General features: G+C 39.8%; 1 protein-coding gene across 4 annotated transcripts in view; it reads right to left on the bottom strand.

Moving 5' to 3' along the window:
- MAP3K7CL (MAP3K7 C-terminal like) overlaps nucleotides 1-21,325 on the bottom strand; it is a 40,867-nt gene that overhangs the window by 3,286 nt on the left and 16,256 nt on the right. For all 4 annotated transcript variants that reach the window (XM_059065445.2, XM_059065443.2, XM_059065446.2 and 1 more), the window contains one exon: nucleotides 11,072-11,187. In XM_059065445.2, coding sequence (XP_058921428.1) covers nucleotides 11,072-11,187 — 116 coding nt within the window. The remainder of the gene's footprint in view (nucleotides 1-11,071; nucleotides 11,188-21,325) is intronic.

The raw sequence follows: 21,325 nt of genomic DNA, 5'->3' as shown, positions 1-21,325 counted from the left end.
GCTCACGGGCCCAGCCGCTCCGCGGCACGCGGGATCTTCCCGGACCGGGACACGAACCCGCGTCCCCTGCATCGGCAAGCGGACTCCCAACCACTGCGCCACCAGGGAAGCCCCAGACTGCTTTTTTACGTACCCAATTTGGTGACCACTGAGCAAAACCAGGCACTGAAAAGAAAGTGCCCAACAGGGACAAAGGGAAGATAATCTGGAACATTCATATGCATATACACAAGGTTCCTTTGGGCTCTTATTGATCTTTGAATCTTCCATAGTATTTGGAATATAAAGGCTCTCAGAGATAAATTAGAAATTTGGGATTAACATATACACACTACCATATATAAAATAGATAAACAACAAGGACCTACTGTATGTCACAGGGAACTATACTCAATATCTTGTAATAACCTATAATGGAAAAGAATCTGAAAAAGAATTTATATATATATATATATATATTTGTATAAAACTGGATCACTTTGCCATACACGTGAAACTAACACAACCTTGTAAATTAACTATACTTCAATTTTTAAAAATGGTTTAGAAAAAGAATATAGGGGTCTTCCCTGGTGGCGCAGTGGTTGAAAATCCGCCTGCTGATGCAGGGGACACAGGTTCGTGCCCCGGTCCGGGAGGAGCCCACACGCCGCGGACCGGCTGGGCCCGTGAGCCATGGCCGCTGCGCCTGCGCGTCCGGAGCCTGTGCTCCGCAACGGGAGAGGCCACTACAGTGAGAGCCTGCGTAGTCGAAAAAAAAAAAAAAAAGAATATAGGGAATTGCCTGGTGGTCCAGTGGTTAGGACTCCACTCTTCCACTGAAGGGGGCATGGGTTTGATCCCTGGTCAGGTTCAGTGTGGCCAAAGGGGGAAAAAAAAAGAATATAAAGTCTCCCAATAAATACTTATTGAATAAATATAATTGAAGAGTAAGGTACCTCAGAGACAAAGTATATTTTAAAGATGAGGAAACAGAAACTCAAAGTGCTTAATATAATTGGAAAAAGTCACACACCTAATAAGAAACAGCCATGAATCGAACCTATCCTTCTGATTAAATGCTTAAGGTTCTTTGCCTCTAAACATAGTTTAAGCAATAAATGTCAATAATTAAATATTAGTAACGTTTCTTATGTAACTATCTTAAAGAAATTGATTAGTAAAACTTATGTAAGTAAAAAGAGACATGCCTCTAAACCCTTCCTGTTCTTTTCCTCCTTTCAAATTAACTGTCACACAAATAATGGCTACTGTCCAGGCTCCGTATCTGACCTCATTTAAAATTCCTGAGGATATCTGTTATTAGTTTTGACCAGCAGGGAAAATAAATCACAAAATCACAGATTTTACAACTAAAAGGAATGGTCGTGATTGTCTAATCCAATTTTCTTGCATTGGAGAAAGTCAATAATAATTTCTTCCTTACTGGAATCAAGAAGACTCAATTGATAGGTTTCTAAATTAATTTCATGTATTTGATAAACAGTTACACATCTATTTAATGAATACTGTCAAAACGTCTGTTGCCTCCTGTCCAAGACCTATTTATATAGACAAATTGATGCTCATTCATTAGCAATTCATAATTAAATCCCAGCACATCAACCTACAAAGATAATCTTATAAATAGATATCTGAGAAGCAAGTCAATATGTATAATTGGCTAGAATGTGGTCCTGCCTTTGATGTCTTGTTTATCATTTCCCTTCAGCGTAGTGTGATAAAGGTGTAGAAGACCATCATTACAGGAATCTTATTTATACCATAGTTTTCCAGATGATGTACCTCAACAGTGAAAAGGTCATAACCTTGGGTCCGCCATAGATCATCTGCTGGCCCCATCCTAAGCCACATGCCTGGAAAAGTTTTTATTTGCTAAAACAAATGGGGGAAGGGGAAATCCAAGTGAGTCGGTAAAGAGAACTTTAAAACTTTCTGCAAGCTAGTTTCAAAATGAAGGAGATTCTTTATGTTGTAGGAGGTTGGGAAATGGATTCATCACTAATACAAGTATTTCTCTGTTTCTGGAAAGACCAGAATTCTTGGAACTTTCTAAGTTAACTAAAGACTTTTATTTGGAAAAGACAAAATCCTAGGCAGTTTAGCCCCCAGGAGCTAAAGCGTTTTGAATAATAATATAACAAAGGGTCTTCCCTGGTGGCGCAGTGGTTTAAAATCCATCTGCCGTGGGCTTCCCTGGTGGTGCAGTGGTTGAGAGTCTGCCTGCTGATGCAGGGGACACGGGTTCGTGCCCTGGCCCGGGAAGATTCCACATGCCGTGGAGCGGCTAGGCCCGTGAGCCATGGCCGCTGAGCCTGTGCGTCCGGAGCGTGTGCTCCGCAACGGGAGAGGCCACAACAGTGAGAGGCCCGCGTACCACAAAAAATAAAAAAATAAAAAATCCTCCTGCCAATGCAGGGGACATGAGTTCGAGTCCTGGTCCAGAAATATCCCACATGCTGCAGAGCAACCAAGCCTGTGCGCCACAACTGCTGAGCCTGGGCTCTAGAGCCCATGCGCCACAACTACTGAGCCTGCGCTCTAGAGCTGCGAGCCACAACTACTGAACCCATGTGCCACAACTACTGAAGCCCGCACACCTACAGCCCGTGCTCCTCAACAAGAGAAGCCACAGCAATGAGAAGCCCGCACACCACAACAAAGAGTAGCCCCCGCTCGCCACAACTAGAGAACACCTGCGTGCAGCAATGAAGACCCAATGCAGCCAAAAATAAATAAAATTTACTTAATTAATTAAAAAAATAATAGTGTAATAAAATACTATATCTTCTTTAGCTTAAATTGTGATTTAGACTGTACTGTTAGTGTTTCTTGAAAGATGTGTGTTCTAGCACCAACATTTATACACGGGAGAGGAGTAGATGCTTCAAGATGACAAAAAGGATGTGAAAGTCCACCTTCGTCTTATGCAGGTGGAGGAACAATAAATGGTATTGAAATGGAATTTCCAAAACACAGTCTAGACTTTGGTATTGAAGCCCTACAAATGAATGATGCAGCAAGAATAAATTTACCATATCTTCTGGGAGCCAAAGGGCAACACCTTACCTTTGCAGGAAGAAGTAAGATTTGCTCTAGAGTTTCTCAGCCTTGGCACAATTGATATTTGGGCCAACTCTTTGTTGTTGGTGGCTGTCCCAGACATTGGCATTATAGAAGGTTTAGCAGTATCCTTGGCCTCTACTCCCTAGATGTCAGTAGCACCTCCCCTCACCCCACATCATCACAAGCAAAAATGTCTCTAGACATTGCCAGTGTCCTGGGGGTAGTAGGCTGAGGAATCAGCTTAGTTAAAAACCCCTGCTCTACAGGAAATGGAGATTTCCACCATCAATCACCCGAAAAAGAGTTAAATTCTGGGTTAGGAATAAGGGGAAAGGCAAAATGTTTCCTCGTTCTGTGTTTTGTTTGTTTCCTTATTTTAATTAATTAAGTAATTTTATTAAAGTATAGTTGCTGCACAATATTATATGTTACAGGTGTACAATACAGTGATTCACAAATTTTAAAGGGTATGCTCCGTTTACAGTTATTATAAAATATTGGCTATATTCCCTGTGTTGTACAATACATCCTTGTAGCTTATTTTATACCTAATAGTTTGAAGCTCTTACGTGCCTACCTCTATATCGCCCCTCCCCTTTCCCACTCCTAACTAGTAACCACTAGTTTATTCTCTATATATGCTAGTCTGCTTCTTTTTTGTTATATTCTCTAGTTTGTTGTATTTTTTAACTTTCACATGTAAGTGATATCATCAGTATTTGTCTTTCTCTTAGACATAGACTTTTAAATAACTATGATTAATATATTCAAGAAATAGAAGAACAGATGATATATTTCAATAGAAGACTGTAGTCTACAAAAAAAAATCAAGAGAATACATCAACGGAAAAATTAGATGAATTCCAAGTAAAATCTAGAGTTTGTTAATAGTAATATATCAATGTCAGTTTCTTAGTTTCGACAAATGTACCACGCTAATGACTGGGGAAACTGGCTGAGGGAAAAATGTTTCCTCATTCTGTTCCCCTAAAGGTTGGAGTTTCTTTCCTTAGCAAGGGAGACACAATTAAAGGCACTCTCACTGAAAAGAGATAAATATTCTGTCCCTTTTAATGTGGTTCCAGGCAGAGAGGATTAGGTGGAGAGATACCTGGGAATGAGATTCCAGTTAAAAGACTGGACTGCCTATAATTAGGTATAAAAGGCCCAAATCATTATGACTGGGGCATAAATGGAAAGTGTAATCTCACAGTCTAATGAAATCTGGTATATTGGGATTTCATATAAAACTAAATCCTGAAACGAAAGAATCCCCTTGTCCACAAGGGGAGGGGGAAGGGTAAGCTGGGACGAAGTGAGAGAGAGGCATGGACATATATGCACTACCAAACGTGAAATAGATAGCTAGTGGGAAGCAGCCGCATAGCACAGGGAGATCAGCTCGGTGCTTTGTGACCACCTAGAGGGGTGGGATAGGGAGGGTGGGAGGAAGGGAGACACAAGAGGGAGGACATATGGAGTTATATGTATATGTATAGCTGACTCACTTTGTTATAAAGCAGAAACTAACACACTATTGTAAAGCAATTATACTCCAATAAAGATGTTAAAAAAAAAAAAAAAAAGACACCCCTTGTCCACACCTCTGCCTCTGAGTGAAGAGCCAAGACAGTTCTTTGGTACTCCTACTCATTCACTTGACAAGTATTTGTTGAAATCCTATTGCAAACCAAGCCCTGTCCTCAATTCTCGATAGACTAGTTAGTCTCGGGGAGTGGATCTCCACTGTTGGAAACCGAACTCAAAACCTATAAATTATACAAAAGGCATCTTATCCATATTTGACATCTTAGGAAAGAGGATAGAACTTTCCACACATTACTACATACCCTGCAAACAGTTGTGGAGAAATACCTCAACTTACTGGTTCTTTATGACAGTGGAAACCTGCTTTCTGAGGGCTGTGTAAAGATTTACAAAAAAATGTGCCTGGAATGAAAAAGCGAGGTTTGGTTTTCAATGTTTTCGAGCGGTGGTATCGTTTTGCAAAGAAAATTGTACCCTGAAGTGAAGCAAATAAAACACATAAAATTGAACTTCCCCCGTTTGGCCCTTGTACAGTACCCTGCCCCCCGTCACCCTCACCATCCCCAATCTCTGAGAGGTTTCCTAGAACACAGTTTAAAAGCCTCTGCCTTCAGGAATGCCCATAAAGAACTAAATGTTTCTGATTAATCATAAAAACCTCTTGTTGTTGGAAATTTCAGGATAAAGTAAATACCATGACTAAAAGCAAATCCGAATAGGGCTATTTCTAGACGATGCTTTTACAAATTACTTGTGCTCCCTTTTCCGCATCCTAATAGTTCCCCTCAATGAGATGTTGCTCCATCAATCATCATTTTATGTATCTTAAAACAGGCATGAGGGCTTCCCTGGTGGCGCAGTGGTTGAGAGTCCGCCTGCCGATGCAGGAGACACGGGTTCGTGCCCTGGTCCGGGAAGATCCCACATGCCGCGGAGCGACTGAGCCCGTGAGCCATGGCCGCTGGGCCTGTGCGTCCGGAGCCTGTGCTCCGCAACGGGAGAGGCCACAACAGTGAGAGGCCCGCATACCGCAAAAAAAAAAAAAAAAAAAAAAAAAAAAAAAAAACAGGCATGAAATTACAGGCCTTATACTGATTGTGGTACTCTCATATGAAAACTCTTCTCTAATGTTTTGCAACTAAAATTATATACAACATTTTTAAAGTCAGTCATAAAAAGACAAATAACTCTATTTAAAAATGGGCAAAGGATCTGAATGGACATTTCTCTTAAGAAGTCACAGAAATGCCAAAAAGCACATGAAAAGATGTTCAACATTTTTAGCTATCAGGGAAGTGTAAATGAAAACCACAAAGAAACATCATTTTACGCCCACTAGCATAGCTATAATCAAAAAGACATAATAGGCGTTGGCAAAATGTGGAGAAATTGGAAACTTCATACATTTCTGATGGGGATATAAAACGGTGCAGCCACTTTAGGAACAGTCTGGCAGCTCCTCAGAAGGTTACACATTGGGTTATCATATGAGCCAGTAATTCTACTCTTAGGTACACACCCAAGTGAATTGAAAAGATACATCCACACAAACACTTATACATAAATGTTTGTAGCAGCATTATTCATAATAGCCAAAAGTACAGACAACCCAAATGTCCATCAACTGACAAATGGTTAAATAAAATGTGGTATAACCATATAACGGAACATTATTTGACAATAAAACAGAATGAAGTACAGTCATACCTCATTTTAGTGCACTTCGCTTTATTGTGTTGCGCAGATATTGTGTTTTTTTTACAAATTGAAGGTCTTTGGCAACCCTGCATTGAGCAAGTCTATTGGCACCATTTTTCCAACAGCATTTGCTCATTTCATGTCTCTGTGTCACATTTTGGTAATTCTTGCAATATTTCAAACTTCTTCATTATTATCATATTTGTAATGGTGACCTGTGATCAGTGATCTTTGATGTCATTATTGGAAAAAGACCACGATTCGCTGAAGGCTCAAGTGATGATTAGCATTTTTTAGCAATAAAGTGTTTTTTAATTAAAGTATGTATGGTTTTTTTTTAGACATAATGCGATTGCACACTTAATAGATTACAGTATAGTGTAAACATAACTTTTGAATTCACTGGGAAACCAAAAAATTTGTGTGACTCTCTGTTGTAATACTCGCTTTATTGTAGTGGTCTGGAACCGAACCTGCAGTACCTCTGAGGTCTGCCTGCACTGACGCATGCCACAGTAAGGACGAACCTGGAAAATATTATGCTTAAAGAAAGAAGCCAGTCACAAAAGACCACATACTGCATGATTCCATTTATCTCAAATATCCAGAATAGGCAAATACACAGAGACAGAAAGTAGACTAGTGGTTGCCAGTGGCGGGCGGGAGGGAATGGGGAGTGACCACTCAGGGGTACAAGGTTTGTTTCTGGGGCGATGAAAATGTTCTAAAATCGTGATGGTGGTTTCACAGCTCTGTGAGTCTACTGAAAACCACTGAATTCTTTCTTTTAAGTTATATAACATTTTTCAACCTGACTTTGCTAAGATTTTATCTTTTTCTGACAGTCTAAGTCAATCTTTTATTTTTTATTTTTTTTGCGGTGCGCGGGCCTCTCACTGTTGTGGCCTCTCCCGTTGCGGAGCACAGGCTCCGGACGCAGCAGGCTCAGCGGCCATGGCTCACGGGCCCAGCCGCTCCGCGGCACGTGGGATCTTCCCGGACCGGGGCACGAACCCGTGTCCCCTGCCTCGGCAGGCGGACTCTCAACCACTGCGCCACCAGGGAAGCCCTAAGTGAATCTTTTAAACACCAGAGCACCTCGCACAATTTTTCATATATAGAGCAGAAGAGTGGTCTCTCCTCTGAACAAGATAAAACGCAAAGCAAGTTTTACTAATTGTAAATCTATTTGTAGAACTAATTATAGTTTAACCATATATATAAACCATATATTTTTAATACTGCCAAACAATTCAGTGATAAATATCAAATGCCATAAAATATCTGTATCTCACTTCCATGAGTTTCCATTACACACACAAAATCTATATGTGTTCTATAAAAATGCTTATAATATTTATTGAAGAAAGTATGTATACATTTTATGTTACCATATAAGTAATTATATAAAAATACCTATTCACATCCAAAAGGCCTAGAAAAAATAGGCAAAAATGATAGTAGGAGTTCTGTAAAGATGTCAGAATTCTTGGTAAATTTTTAAAGCTTTCAATAAAATTGTCATTTTTTTCAATTGAGAAGAGAAAATTTCCAATGAAAGTAAGAACAAGCTTTTTGTATATCACTGGTCAATAAGCCAGAAGCTATTCTTGAAATTAAATTCATCCCATGCTGAATTTGTAATCCCTGAAAATGTTTGATTCTCTTTATCCACCCAACAGACATGATTTAAAACAATAGTTATAATCAACTCTTGTCTCCCCTCTGCGAGGTCTCCCAAACTAGGTCCAGGGAGACCCCCTCTGGAGATGAGAGAGAAGTTCAGCTTAACCTGTGCCCACACGGCTCCAATATTCAAAAACTCTCTTTTAAAACACCTGATTTAGTGACTCTCTGTGTGTCCAGCGTATGCTAGCCAATCTCTGGAAGCAACATAATCAGCCCCACTTTATTAAATGATGGGGAAGAAATTCTCATCCAAATCATCAAAAAAGCGGAGAGTGACTTTACTTGGGTCACATCCATTTGGCCCAATTTATCTTGCTTGAACACAAAGACTCTTCAGGAAAATACCTGTTGTGAAATGAATTTCTGCTTCAGTAAAGTTAATGAAAACATGGATCACCTTTAACCCTTGGAGGACCAAGTTCATTTATTTATAGATATAAAATATAACCCTACTTTGAATTTTAACAATGTATCTTAGCAATTCTTTATTGCTGATATTGACTCCATATTTTAAATACAGACCATACAAATTACAAATTTAAAAAATACATACATGGAGGACATAACAGTTTCCTATCATCAGCTACTGTAAATCACCCCTATTCATATTTTACCCTACGTGCAGCTCCCTCTTCAGTGATCAGGATCCAAAGAGATGTTAAAAGGGTATCCAGGTCTGCAGGGAACTATACATAGTCGGAAAGGACAGAAACTTCAGTGGATAACTATTGATAACACTAGCCCACAAAAAGTGCCCGAAGAATCATTCCAGTGACTTTTCCTTCACCCAGGAAAAGCAGTGATCACTGTGGGATGGTTGGGCTAGGGATACAGGCTAAGCTCTTTTCAAGGCTAGCATTTGGACAGGTGAAGAGGAAGGAGGGAGACTCTATACTGAGAGCCTGGAGTGAGCAAGGGCACCGAGGTGGGAAAAGTGAATAACGTAGCTGAAGACGAAGGATGAGCTAGAACATTCTGCAGAGGTACTAAGGCCCGAGGTAGATCTTTCAATGCAGGCCAAGCACTGGGTGCCCTTCTCTAGCAATAGGAAACCATAGGCAGGGAAAGCAGTTATAATATTACATTGATCAAGATTTGAAGTAACAAGTCCTGATCCCAAATGGCAGAAGTGGGGGTGAAGAAAAGGAACTTGAGAGACTTTGTAAAAAAGAGAGGAAAAAAAAAAAATCAAAGAATTCGGTCTTTGTCTCACATCTAGTCAATTATTAGGAAGAAAAGAAAAAAAAAAAAAAAACAACATCATGGTTTCAAGAAAACTCCAAAGTTCAAAGAGGTTTAGGGAGGAAGTAAGACTCATTTTGCAGAAACAGCAGGAATATGTTTTAATGAAAGAGCAGATGAGTCACTCTCATATTGTTATCCTATTGTATTTTTTAATGCAATATACAAAAATATACACTTACGAAATATATAATTTAGTGGGTGAGTCTTGCATTGCCCCCACCCAAAAAAGCTACACATGGGGTTAATTTAAATAACACTGTACTTCCAGTCTAAAGTGTTTACAAATAAACACATAATCACCTGGGGCTTTTTTTCCTGTCACACCGCCACAGTTCTCACACACACACACACACGTACACCCACTAGAAGATACCTTTACAGGCTACTGATTATACAAGTCCTCCTTTAACTTAATCACTGGTCACATCATTAGTAAGCTTCCTCTGTTCCTTTATGAAACTGGTTTTAGGGCTCATATTGTGTGTAAATGGACAGTCTAAGCATTCCGACCAATTTATGAAAACTCTTAGGCCAAAAAGAAAGTCTCAGCCATACAAAGGAAAAGTTGTATTTCTGATCTCCTCATAGGCATCCTTCAGTGCCCTATAACCAAAAGTCCAGGTGAGACTTTATGTTTGAAGCAAGGAAGTAAGAAAATAACATGCTAACTGTGGTCTTACGGTGAATGTAGAAGTCTGACCCTAAAACCCATGCTTCTCTCTACCATATTATACTGTGCAGCCACTATTCTGGGGAGTCTCCAAAGGGTCCCACGAATTTCACAAATCTCTCAAAACAAAATATATTTCATTTATATTCATTTAAAAATTAAGTTGTACATAAACACAAAGCATAAATATTGATATAAATATGGAGTGATACCATGTATCACTCCAGTAAGAAGAAGGGAGGAAGCAGAAACTTACAGGCTCACAGTATGCTTGGATTATGTGTCACTCATTCAACAAAAATTTATTCAGTCTCTACATGCCATGCACTGTGCTAGGCTTCAGGAATATGATGGTGAGAGACACCTGATTACCCTCCCTTTTATGACACTGACCACTCAGCAGGAGATGCAAATATTCATCAAAAGATCTCCCTAATAAATGTGTAAGTACAAACCAACCAGTGCTATGATGCTTTGAAAGTATGAAACAATGAGGATCACTGGATAGACATTAGCAGAATTTAGTGCAATCAAAAGGAGGAGAATTCTGAAGCATAAAGTTATGAGTAAGTAATGTGATAGTGCTTTAATTAATTGAACTGCCTAATTCCCTATAGCAGAACTGTAATGGTAATAGAAGCTATCAAGATAAAAACTTACTGGACTATCGTTAGGCAACTAATCCATTTACATTATTCCAAAGAGCCATCACAGTGACTTCTTTACTTGAGGTGGGTATCCACCATTCAAGCATTAATTAAAATTCACCCCAAGACGAAGTGCTCTGGGGCCTTTGGGCACATTCACATGGAACATAATGTGGCTCTAGGTGGTATTTTGGCATCTTTAATTTCCTGAACTAAAGAATGCTTATGAAAAAATTAAATTTGAGTGGGAAGCACTCCCGTGGTTCCTCTCACTACTCTGTAAAGCATTTCATCTAGCGCAGTTCCATTTGGATCATTTCTAGAATCAAACGTGACATGCATGTAACCTCTGAACCACAGAACGTCAGCTCTCCTCCCTGTGTGTCTCCCTCCCTCTTGCCCCCGTGCTCCGCCTTTTCCTCCCCTGCTGCTCCCAGTCCAGGAGCCCTGGTCCATGACCAGCAGTCAGTATTCAGGCTGAGGGTGTGCTCAGCGGGACAGTACTTACTTTCTCTCCTCAAGCAGGGCGATTTCCTTTTTAACCTCACGGTATTCTTCTGCTATCTGGCAGTGCTGTTTGAACACCTGCATGGATTCCATGGAGTCATGACAAGGCGGCAGAGGCTTCACAAACAACAAGAAGAAGAAATCAGTCCATTTCCTTGTAGCAGAATAAATTACCAACCATCGTGCTCTACTGATGTTCTTTAGAAGGAGAGTTTTTGCATGAGAATAGCACTGTCAAGCCACATTGGACAGGGTTCAGCTCATTCTACCTGACTACAAATAGAGAAGTGGTCTCTTTGTATCCTCCCCACATACATCTTCCAGTGTTATTCCAGGGCATCCTCAGGCCCAAGCCAGAGCCATGAGACCCATTACAGATCAGTGACCTGCCATGCGCTGGAGGAAAAATAAGTCCCCTAATAATTCTGTACTTCTCCCCAGAAATCTTAAACTCTGCTTTAGAGAATTAGTAATGGGGAAATAGTTCAGTTGTCTGTTTCAATCCTCCCTTGTTTTCTGTTCCTGTAGCTCTATCACATCTTGTAAAGTGGAGGAGCCCTACAAGAAAGGAATCCAATGAACTTATTTATAAAACAAAAATAGTCACAGATATAGAAAACAAACTTATGGTTACGAGGGGAGAATGGGGGGGTGGGTAAGTTGGGAGATTGGGATTGAGATATACACACTACTAGATATAAAATAGATAACTAATAAGGACCTACTGTATAGCATGGGGAACTCTATTCAATACTCTGTAATGACCTATGTGGGAAAAGAATCTAAAAAAGATATACAAATACATATTTGTATATGTATAACTGATTCACTTTGCTGCACACCTGAAACTAACACAACATTGTAAATCAACTATACGCCAATAAAAATTACTTTTAAAAAAAGAAAAAAGAAAGGAATCCAAATTGAAAAAATGATGCTGGCCTGGAAATAATGCTTGCAAGAATTAACAAAGCATATGAAAGACAAAACCCCACATAAAACGATGCTTATAAAGTGTGTGGCCAAAGAGAACAAGGCTTCCTGTCTTTGCGTCTCTCCCATCCATGAGGGAAACAAAGGCCAGCAAGCAAGGCTTTCTAACCGAAACATGTTGAAAATCTTCTTTCCAGAAATTATTTTTAAAGAACTAGCTTTCCCTGAGTTTGTAATCCTTAGTTCTAATTAGTGGCGCATTATTTTATTTTATTTTTTTAAACATCTTTTTTGGAATATGATTGCTTTACAATGGTGTGTTAGTTTCTGCTTTATAGTGGTACATTATTAAAAGCATTACTTGGAGAAATACTAGCTAATAGTCTTTTAAAGAGTTTTTTAATCACCTTTTTCAATTATTTATAGAAAAATGTTATATAATATCTGAGAAATATGACTTAATTGTTAAATAGGCTCTTCTGTCTAATCCTCTCTTCACAATAGTCTTTATATGTAAACTATGTGTCTGACTAGGTCATAGTCTCACTAATTTTATATTAGTAAATGAGAACTAATGAATTTCTTACTACTTGCTCCTCTCACTATATATTCTTCAAGGACACAGATTTCTTTGGGTGTCATAGTTAGTGACCTCACCCAGGATGCAAAAGAAATTCTAGAAAGTTCTACAAAATTCCATTCAATCTGATTGATAAATAAGATGACCCTTCCTATTTATCATGAAGCCTCTGAATAGAGATCTTCTAAAGGAAATAAAATATGAAATAGACTTGGATGAAATTAACCTTTATGTGGAACATCTGTTGTGTTCTAATCCATGGAAATTCATCTAATAATTATATTACGTAGCATCTTTCCCTACTGCCCCATGAACACATTCACAGCATAAACTCAGCCTGTTGGAGCCATTATCTCTTTCTATAGTGAAATAACTTAAAAAGTAGTGCCCGGGAGTATTACAGTACAACTCACCCCAGGAGATAAAGCCATTGCCAAAGGCATTCGGAACTCCTGGCTCCTCCAATCCTAGAAATCACCACCCCGTCATCAATTTTCACCTGTTACACTGGCAAATGACCAGGTATAACAGTAAGGGGAATGAAAGCAATTTACTCTGGGCACCCTCACCAAGCTACTATTAAACCATCTGTGCCCTGTTAAAGGATTTGCATACTGGTAAGCCCCAAGACTCAACGCATCCTATTTCCCGTCCTTATGAACACTCATATACTACACTCAGTTCAGCCCATAACTTGCCACATGGAGGTACCTGAACCACAAATTCAGCATAGTTACCTATGTGACAGCCAGAAGATTTTAGGAGTCTGTGTTTGCATGCCTAAGAGGATACAGATGAGAGCAGCCGTGGAAAGGGAGAAATGCCCTTTGCTGCTAAAATTTAAAAGAAAAACTGAAAATTACAGATAATAATTTTCTTAAGCAGAGAAGAGTCCTCTTTTCCCCCTTGGCTTGCCAACCCGCAATGCTTTTTACTAAGGGGGAAATGTTTTCCTGACTTCTTTTTTTATTGGCACTATTTAATTGTGGGAAATTTGAAGATGTTTTTATGTACAGGTAACATGATCATGCTAAGGGGACATTAAGATATGGAGTATTTCAGGATATATTCAGTATCCACATATGTTCTCAGCAGGAAATCATGCTATATATGTCACAATATTTTCAAGATCGCCCACAATTAAGAAGTAGTGCTAATTTTTTAAAAAGCCAAAAATACTTAGTGTTCAGTGTTTCAGGAAGTAAAAAGATGCCAGGTGTCACTTCAGTTTCCGGCTCCTAAAAGCTCTGTCTATACCCAGCCTGACACGTAACTCAGCAGCACTGCACGTTCTTCCAATTTGTATGAAAGCACTAAAGAACAAAATTAATTTTTTTGTTTGTTTGTTTGTTTTTGCGGTACGCGGGCCTCTCACTGTTGTGGTCTCTCCCGTTGCGGAGCACAGGCTCCAGACGCACAGGCTCAGCAGCCATGGCTCACGGGCCCAGCCGCTCCGCGGCACGTGGGATCTTCCCGGACCGGGGCACGAACCCGAGTCCCCTGCATCGGCAGGCGGACTCCCAACCACTGCGCCACCAGGGAAGCCCAAAATTAATTATTTTTTAAGCAAGAAGGGAAGTTATATGGCACAACACACCACAACACTGTAAAATTATCTCATTAGTTGCCAGGGGCTGGGGGTGGAGGGGAGGGGAGTAAATGAGGAATTATTATTTAATGGCTAGAGAGTTTCAGTTTTGCAAGATGAAAAAGTCCTGGAGATTGGTTGCACAACAATACGAATTTTAAAAAATACGAATATACTTACCACTACTGCACTGTACACTTAAAATTAAGAAGATAACATTTGTGTTATGTGTTTTTACCACAATAAAAAAAAAAGATTAATGCAAAAAAAAGTATCATTAGACCCTTCTGCTGCCCCCAGCCCATCTTCTAAGCATTGCTACCGGGATTCCCTATCTGAGTCTCACTTCATTCACACCCTACCTTTCTCTCCTTCCCAAATTTCTCCCCAGGAAACTTAAAATTTCTCACCCCTTTATAATTCGAAGCCATGTACCACTAAACCCAAACGTTGCTGGACAAATCAAAGTGCCCTCTGGTCAGCGGGACCCACTGTTCTTAGAAAGCCATTTGACATCATTGGATGTTGACTCCAGTTCAGGAAATTCATCAAAGAATTTTGTAAACACATATTGTTCTCATCCCAACAGGAATTTACCTGATACAGAAAGTAGGACTACAGAGTAAAATGTATTTTCCTGCATGACATAGCACACTCTCATTGTTTCATGATATAATGTGGGTTTGTGTGTATGTGTGTTGTATCATAAGGTCCTCACTGAGGGTGACTCTCTCTTACCTTCTTATAAGCCCTGAAAACAGGAGAAAATATATGACCAACAGGGTTCACTGAATAAAGTGTTTACCCGAGGAAATAGATTCCTAAAATTCAAGCATAAGAATCAGGTTTCCAATTTAAAAATGGAGCTACTAGTAGGCTTACATCATGTGACATTTAAAACACTGGCACCCATGAATTAATCAACTGTACATGGATTTAAGATACTATTTAACATGTGTTCACATTAAAAAAAATTACATAAAAGGATGCCTGTGATAACCCAGATGAAAACAACTATTAACATCTTGGAATAAAAATTAACACCTTTTAAAAAAAATGTTTAAGTATAGTTGATTTATAATATTTTATTAGTTTCAGATATGTACAGCAAAGTGGTTTGGTCGTATACATATTCTTTTTTAGATTCTTTTCCATTATAGGTTATTACAAGATATTGAATATATTTCCCTATGCTATACAGTAAATCCTGTTTATCTATACAACTTTTTATTTCAGTTCTCATTGCTTGATTTTGACTATTTCATCCAAGAGATTTTCATACTTATAATCCTGTGCTGGACAAGCAATAAATAAACTCCGTGTTGAGAGTGAATTTCTTTTCTCTTCAGGAAGAGAAAGATTCCTTGTTAGTTTCTCCACAATTAGCCTACATCCTCCCATGGTTTGGATGCATTTATCACACGCTCTTGCTTAAAGAATGAAATATTGAATTTCAAAGAAAAGGAAGCCAGAGATATTTCATGTGAAAATGAAAAGGTAAAAGTATTCTTCAGGCACTAGGGGACAAACTCTGTAGGGTCACAGAAACAACTTTTCCGGTCCACTTGATACCATGGTATCTGGTCTACTCACAACCTAGCCAGTTCTAAGAAGGTTAAATTAAGACCTTCCCTTAACAGTGTCTCAAGCCAACTTTGAAACACATTTTCCCAAGACACAGATTGGGGTTTGGATGAGGTCAGAGCCCAGGAGGAGGCACTTCCTCTACACCCCCTTTCCTCTATCCCCCCTCATCCTCTACTGCCTGAGGATGGAGCTTGCAAGGGCTTTAAATTACATGGCAGTGTGAGAGAGCTGCTACTATCTCTGGTATCCACCCCAGTCATCTGGACCAATTTAACAAGATGAAGTAAGAGAGAAACCACAGGCTCCTGTTCCAAGAATGCTGTCTGGAGCCACACCATCCCATCCATCGGATTATAGCAAGCTCCTCCCGAAATGGACTCTGCCCTCTGGAAGGAGCCCCGTGGGAAAAGACCCAGCCAAGCATCTCTCCGCAAGAGGCAAAGCCAGCTTAAGCGTTTCCGTTTTCTACTTGGCTTCTTCAAATACTACTGGCCCCATCCACTTCAAAAATGTAAGAATTTAATTTTCCTCTCCCAGCTTCCCACACAGAAGATATATTTAGGAAGCTAAATATTCTACAGTTGCTGAGCAGACTGTATTTGTATTTATTCCTTGATTCTCAGTGTTATCTTTATTTGGGGGGCAGAATGGGGGTGTCTGGCTTAAATTTATTTTGCATTTTAATGTCCCCAAATTAACAAGCATCATTCGTTAAAACGAGATGGAAAAACACAGACAGGACTAATTGCAATATTTGAAAACTCTGTTATCAAGAATTGTAAACATTTTAAGAATTGACATTTCTATAGTATCTACATTTTGGTCCAAGTCAGCACTAGTAATAATTATATTACACATCTTATACATGATATAATATTGGAATGAAGGATATTTAAGTCATTTCTATCGATGTAGGCAATATTAAAGGAAGCGAGAACTCAAGTGTCCCAAACGCTTCTAACAATGCATATCATAATGAACTGGCCTTCTCAAAAAATAAATTAATTAATTAATTAAAGGGATCAAATTAAGCTCCAAGATATCTATATATGTTTTCTGTGTGGTCCCAGCAGCCAAAAAACCGACTGTAAGATACTTTTCCATGTGTGCGTGAGAGACAAAATGGCAGGCATTTTTTTCAGTGTTTTCTCTGGATGTTGCAAGACTAGTGCAGTAGAATCTTAGACTGCTAAGACTCCTCCGTTTTCTACCATTTTTGTTCCCCAGATGCAAGACCTAAAAGAAGTTTCTGGAGTGACTGCTCGGACAATAAGATACTATAGTACACAACCAAAGCTACGAAATTGTTTATTTGTGGAGGTGACATCAGTTTCTGGACTTACCAAACTCTGTCTGAGAAAAAAGCAAGTTCCATGTGTACCACGGAGACACCTGTTACCGTCTCCTCATATTAGACGGGAGGACTTTAGGAGGGATTGAAGCTATTGCTCAATTTGGTTTGAAAAAATAGTCATGTTGTTTTCCAAGTGCCTTAGCTTAAAGAAGAGGACATCAGCATCTCTGTTCCTAACTCCAAAATCCAAAGAGATGCTTCTCTCGTTTCATTTTACACGTATGAAGATACTAGTGCTTAAATATTTCATTCAATAAACAATGTCACTAGGGAAGGAAATTAACATTAATTGAGCAATTATTTTGCCAAGCACCGTGCTCTATCTGTTCATTATCACATTTAATCCACACAGCGATGTGAGATATTATGTCCATTCTGCAGGTCAGAAAAGTGAGGTTTACAGAAAGTAAATAACATGCCCCAAATCACAACACTAGTAGGTGTGGAGCTGAGGTCCCAATTCATGCCAGCCTAATGCCAGTGCCTATGCCCCAGGCACTGTCACTCCCATTACCAAGTTTATTACCATCTAGTCATCAGCCTGTCCTCCACCCGATTACAAATAAAACATATTCTTCTTTCCGGGGCAACAAAGTCCACAAAGCTTAGCTTTGGATCATCGATAGGTCAAACCACAATCTCCAAAACATAACTATGCGGTTAAATTTTAAGACAAATTTGGTTCTGACCCAGACCTTGGGACTATTAAAGGATTGTACCATCCTTCAGAAAAGGGAGGGAGGTCAATCATTACCTCTTCTTCAAAGAGAAGGAAACTGAGGCCTGAAGAAAAGCAGTGACTTTTCATTCATTCTTACAAATGGACAAAGAATTGAACCTCCTTTCTTTTGACCGTATGGTCTAAACTAGCTCTACCCAAACATTGCCCCTAATGGACATGAAGAATTTAGAAACCAAATTCCGGGAAAGGAATCCGCACAAAATAGAACCAACCTACCACCTGCCCCTGGGCTGAGGCCTATAAAGAGATGTTCATTTTAACACCTACCTTACCCCAAGGTCTCTTGCCCAACATTCTGCATTAATAGAGACATCGAGAAAATGTTTGTCACTGCTATTCTTGCCCAAGGCTTTTTTTGGCTTCTGTGAAAATAGAAGCCCCACGAATTACATGCTTAAACATGTCCACATTCTTGGCAAAGCAACCGAAAAATCTTGGGGGGTCAAATTGGTGATAGAGTATCTACCAAACAGATACTTTATAGCTGCATTTTATAAACTATGAAAGAACATGTAATGGATATCAGGAAGCCAGAATAGCTTTTACTAGGTTGTTCTATAACCACATTATGGCAACTTCGCAAGCCAGAAACTAAAAACTCTCCACCTATCAACATAATCTAAGCAGGCCACAGGTTCCACCAAAGCTGTAAAGAAATGAAGGCTACCTAGATTCGGAATCAGAGATCTAGTCTGAATTAGCAAACTTATGTAGACCAAAATTTGACCTCATATTTCTCATCCCTAAAGTGGAGACATAATAGTTAGCTTACACAATTGTTGCAGGGATCAAATGAGGTCATTTGTGGGGAAACCCCCGTTGCCTAGCGGTACTCAATATGCATGGGTAGGATTTAAATCTGAGGGTATTCAGAGAGTAAGGCTGGCAATAGTCAGCTGGCGTCAATTATTTTTCACTGGGCGCATTTATAAGGCTCTAGCAGAGATAGTAGGAGTCAGTTCATCCTCAAGCAAATAGTGACAAGCACAAGGCACCTCATATGCCTTTGTAACCTAACTTTGATTTTTCTGTAGAGGATTATGATGGTTGGTTAAATCCCAAGAGCCATTATTATGTGATAAAAGCACACCGGACTGATTGTAAAGACAGCCTGCTCCGTGGAATGGATTGTTCCTTTCATACATAAAGCATTTTCATTGCTTTCAACGGAGACTTCCTGCTGCAGAATGTCTTAAATTTATATGCTTATGCTAAGCATGGAAACAAGAGTCTGCTTTTAGATGTAGCTTTCTGTGTTATCTTTCCCCTCTCAATCCCTTCCACCTTATATTTTAGTTACTCACACCCTGGAGTGTAGAATAAAGGTAACTTGACAACAGCCTTAGACAGAGGCAAACCTAACCAAATGGCTTGACCACTGGTAAATGTTTATAACAAACTCAATCATATCGTTCAACCAAAAAACAAGCCCTTACTTAAATGCTTTTAGTGGTAGTGCTGGGAATGTCCTCTCTGTTCACGAAGAGGCAAAGCAATACCATATTTTAGGGTGGGGGAGTTGGGGGTATCATAACCCCCGAGTCTGCAATCAGCTTCTCAACTGACTAATTCATTAAGGATCAATGAAGATGAAATAGTCTCATTAGATTAAAATAATTAAGTAGACTTAATTTCTAATGTATGTCAAATGGAATTAAAGCTATAAAATTCAAAGGGATCTTGCGATGCTTTAACAGAAAAATTATCTGGATAATTGCCAGGGGTGCTATGAATCCTGGAAAGAATGATCCACGAGCCAGGGAAGACCATTCGTGTTCCCAAAGGAAAAAAACTGTCAGCACAAGAAAGTAGAATTAATGATCCATAATAGTGGTGGGGGAATATTAATCTAAACATGCTTTCCCTCTTTTATTTTCAAAATGCATTAACTCCTTATTTTCTGCTGACCCCTAAGATAATAAAATAGCTTTGTGGTGACAGTGAAATAAAGGAGAAAAACTGTGACTGGGAAAAAAATATAGTTATTATTTTGCAATCCCAAGTACACCATGAGCAGCACACACACAGCCCATCAGTGAGGACAGAACCCAAGCAAGGAAGGTTGTACGTCATGTAAGCACGCCAGACAGAAAAGCAGAGGAACGGCTGAGTCGTCCTCCATGGTGAGAAGAAGAGAGATTGGGGGATATGGTTAGACAGCAGGAACCAGAGACCCGGGTTGAAGACCCTGCATGGGGGATGGGAGAGGAAGGGGATACGATGGCCGATAGCTGCAGAGGAAATTTTAGAGGAGAACAGAGCTGTCTTTTGATAGCTGCAAGGTCCTTAGTGTAACCTGCTGAACAGTCTGCAGTAATCTCTACATTCCTGATATTGCTCTGTTGGCAGGCTTTCTGTCGGAGGGCTGTGACGATGCCCAGGACTGCACAGAGATGAGATAGGAGCTCCTCCAAGAGGTCTGGTCACACCTGAGTTGTGTTGGATAGATTTTTCAGGGGACCATCCCAGCAGTGGAGCACCAGCTCTTCAGACCCAACCTAGTTGCTTCCAGGTTTTAATTCAGTGCACTGGGCACAGAGACAAGGACTGGAGCCAAAAAAAAAGGATTCTATCTTGCGTTGCATAAGGGCTCATTCTTGGTTCTTCTCACCTCTGTCAAGGGCTGCTCTGGTCCAGGGGTCCCAAACTCAAATGACTTCAGGACACCAAACGCACCCACAAATGGGAAATGCTACCAAGTGTAAGACAAGAGGAAATATCAGTTGGGAACTGGAGGTGGCAGACCCCTCCCAAAGGCTTTCAGAATCAGTATTTAGAGAAAAAAGTGGTGGCTAAGCAAATATCTGTGCACAGGATTCGAGAACCCTATTAGACTGGTCTAAATGTGACAGCAAGGTGAAGTACTCAGGTGAACATTTGACCCAAGGCCAGTATCCAGGTATTTTAGGCAGAGCCTCTTCCTAAAGCCATCTTTCTGGAATCACCATATACCACCTAAAGAAAACTAAAGTGTCATAAATTAGCTTCTTTCAAATAATTCTGTGTTTTAAAATGAGATATCTTTGATAGGTCATCCATTGACCACACACACAAAATATTTTTCTCATAGGTCAAACCAGACAATATTCAGAAGCTTAACTTAAAATAATTACATTCTATTACAAATTGTCAGAGAACTGGGGAGAGGGTGAGCATGGATTAGAGAAAGGAAGATTATTCTGAAGTCTCGCCACACATGACAAGTGTCCCTTGTGGTTTATCACTAAATCACTAATCCAAAATGGGCCAAAACTGCAATAGCCCAGAAACATCCACAGCCAAGGAGAGCAGGGACCAGCCCTGTCCCCAGGCTCCAAAACTCCTTAAAAGTAGGAGTTACACCCTAAGTTCTTTTTTAAATTAATTAATTAATTAATTAAGTTTGGCTGCATTAGGTCTTCGTTACTGCACGAGGGCTTTTCTCTCTAGTTGTGGCGAGCGGGGGCTACTCTTCGTTGTGGTGTGCAGGCT

Source organism: Kogia breviceps, chromosome 5 (genome assembly GCF_026419965.1).
Source record: "Kogia breviceps isolate mKogBre1 chromosome 5, mKogBre1 haplotype 1, whole genome shotgun sequence".
Classification (NCBI taxonomy): Eukaryota; Metazoa; Chordata; class Mammalia; order Artiodactyla; family Physeteridae; genus Kogia; species Kogia breviceps.
Note: the sequence above shows the minus strand (reverse complement) of the source record. Positions and strands in the feature narration are given on the sequence as shown.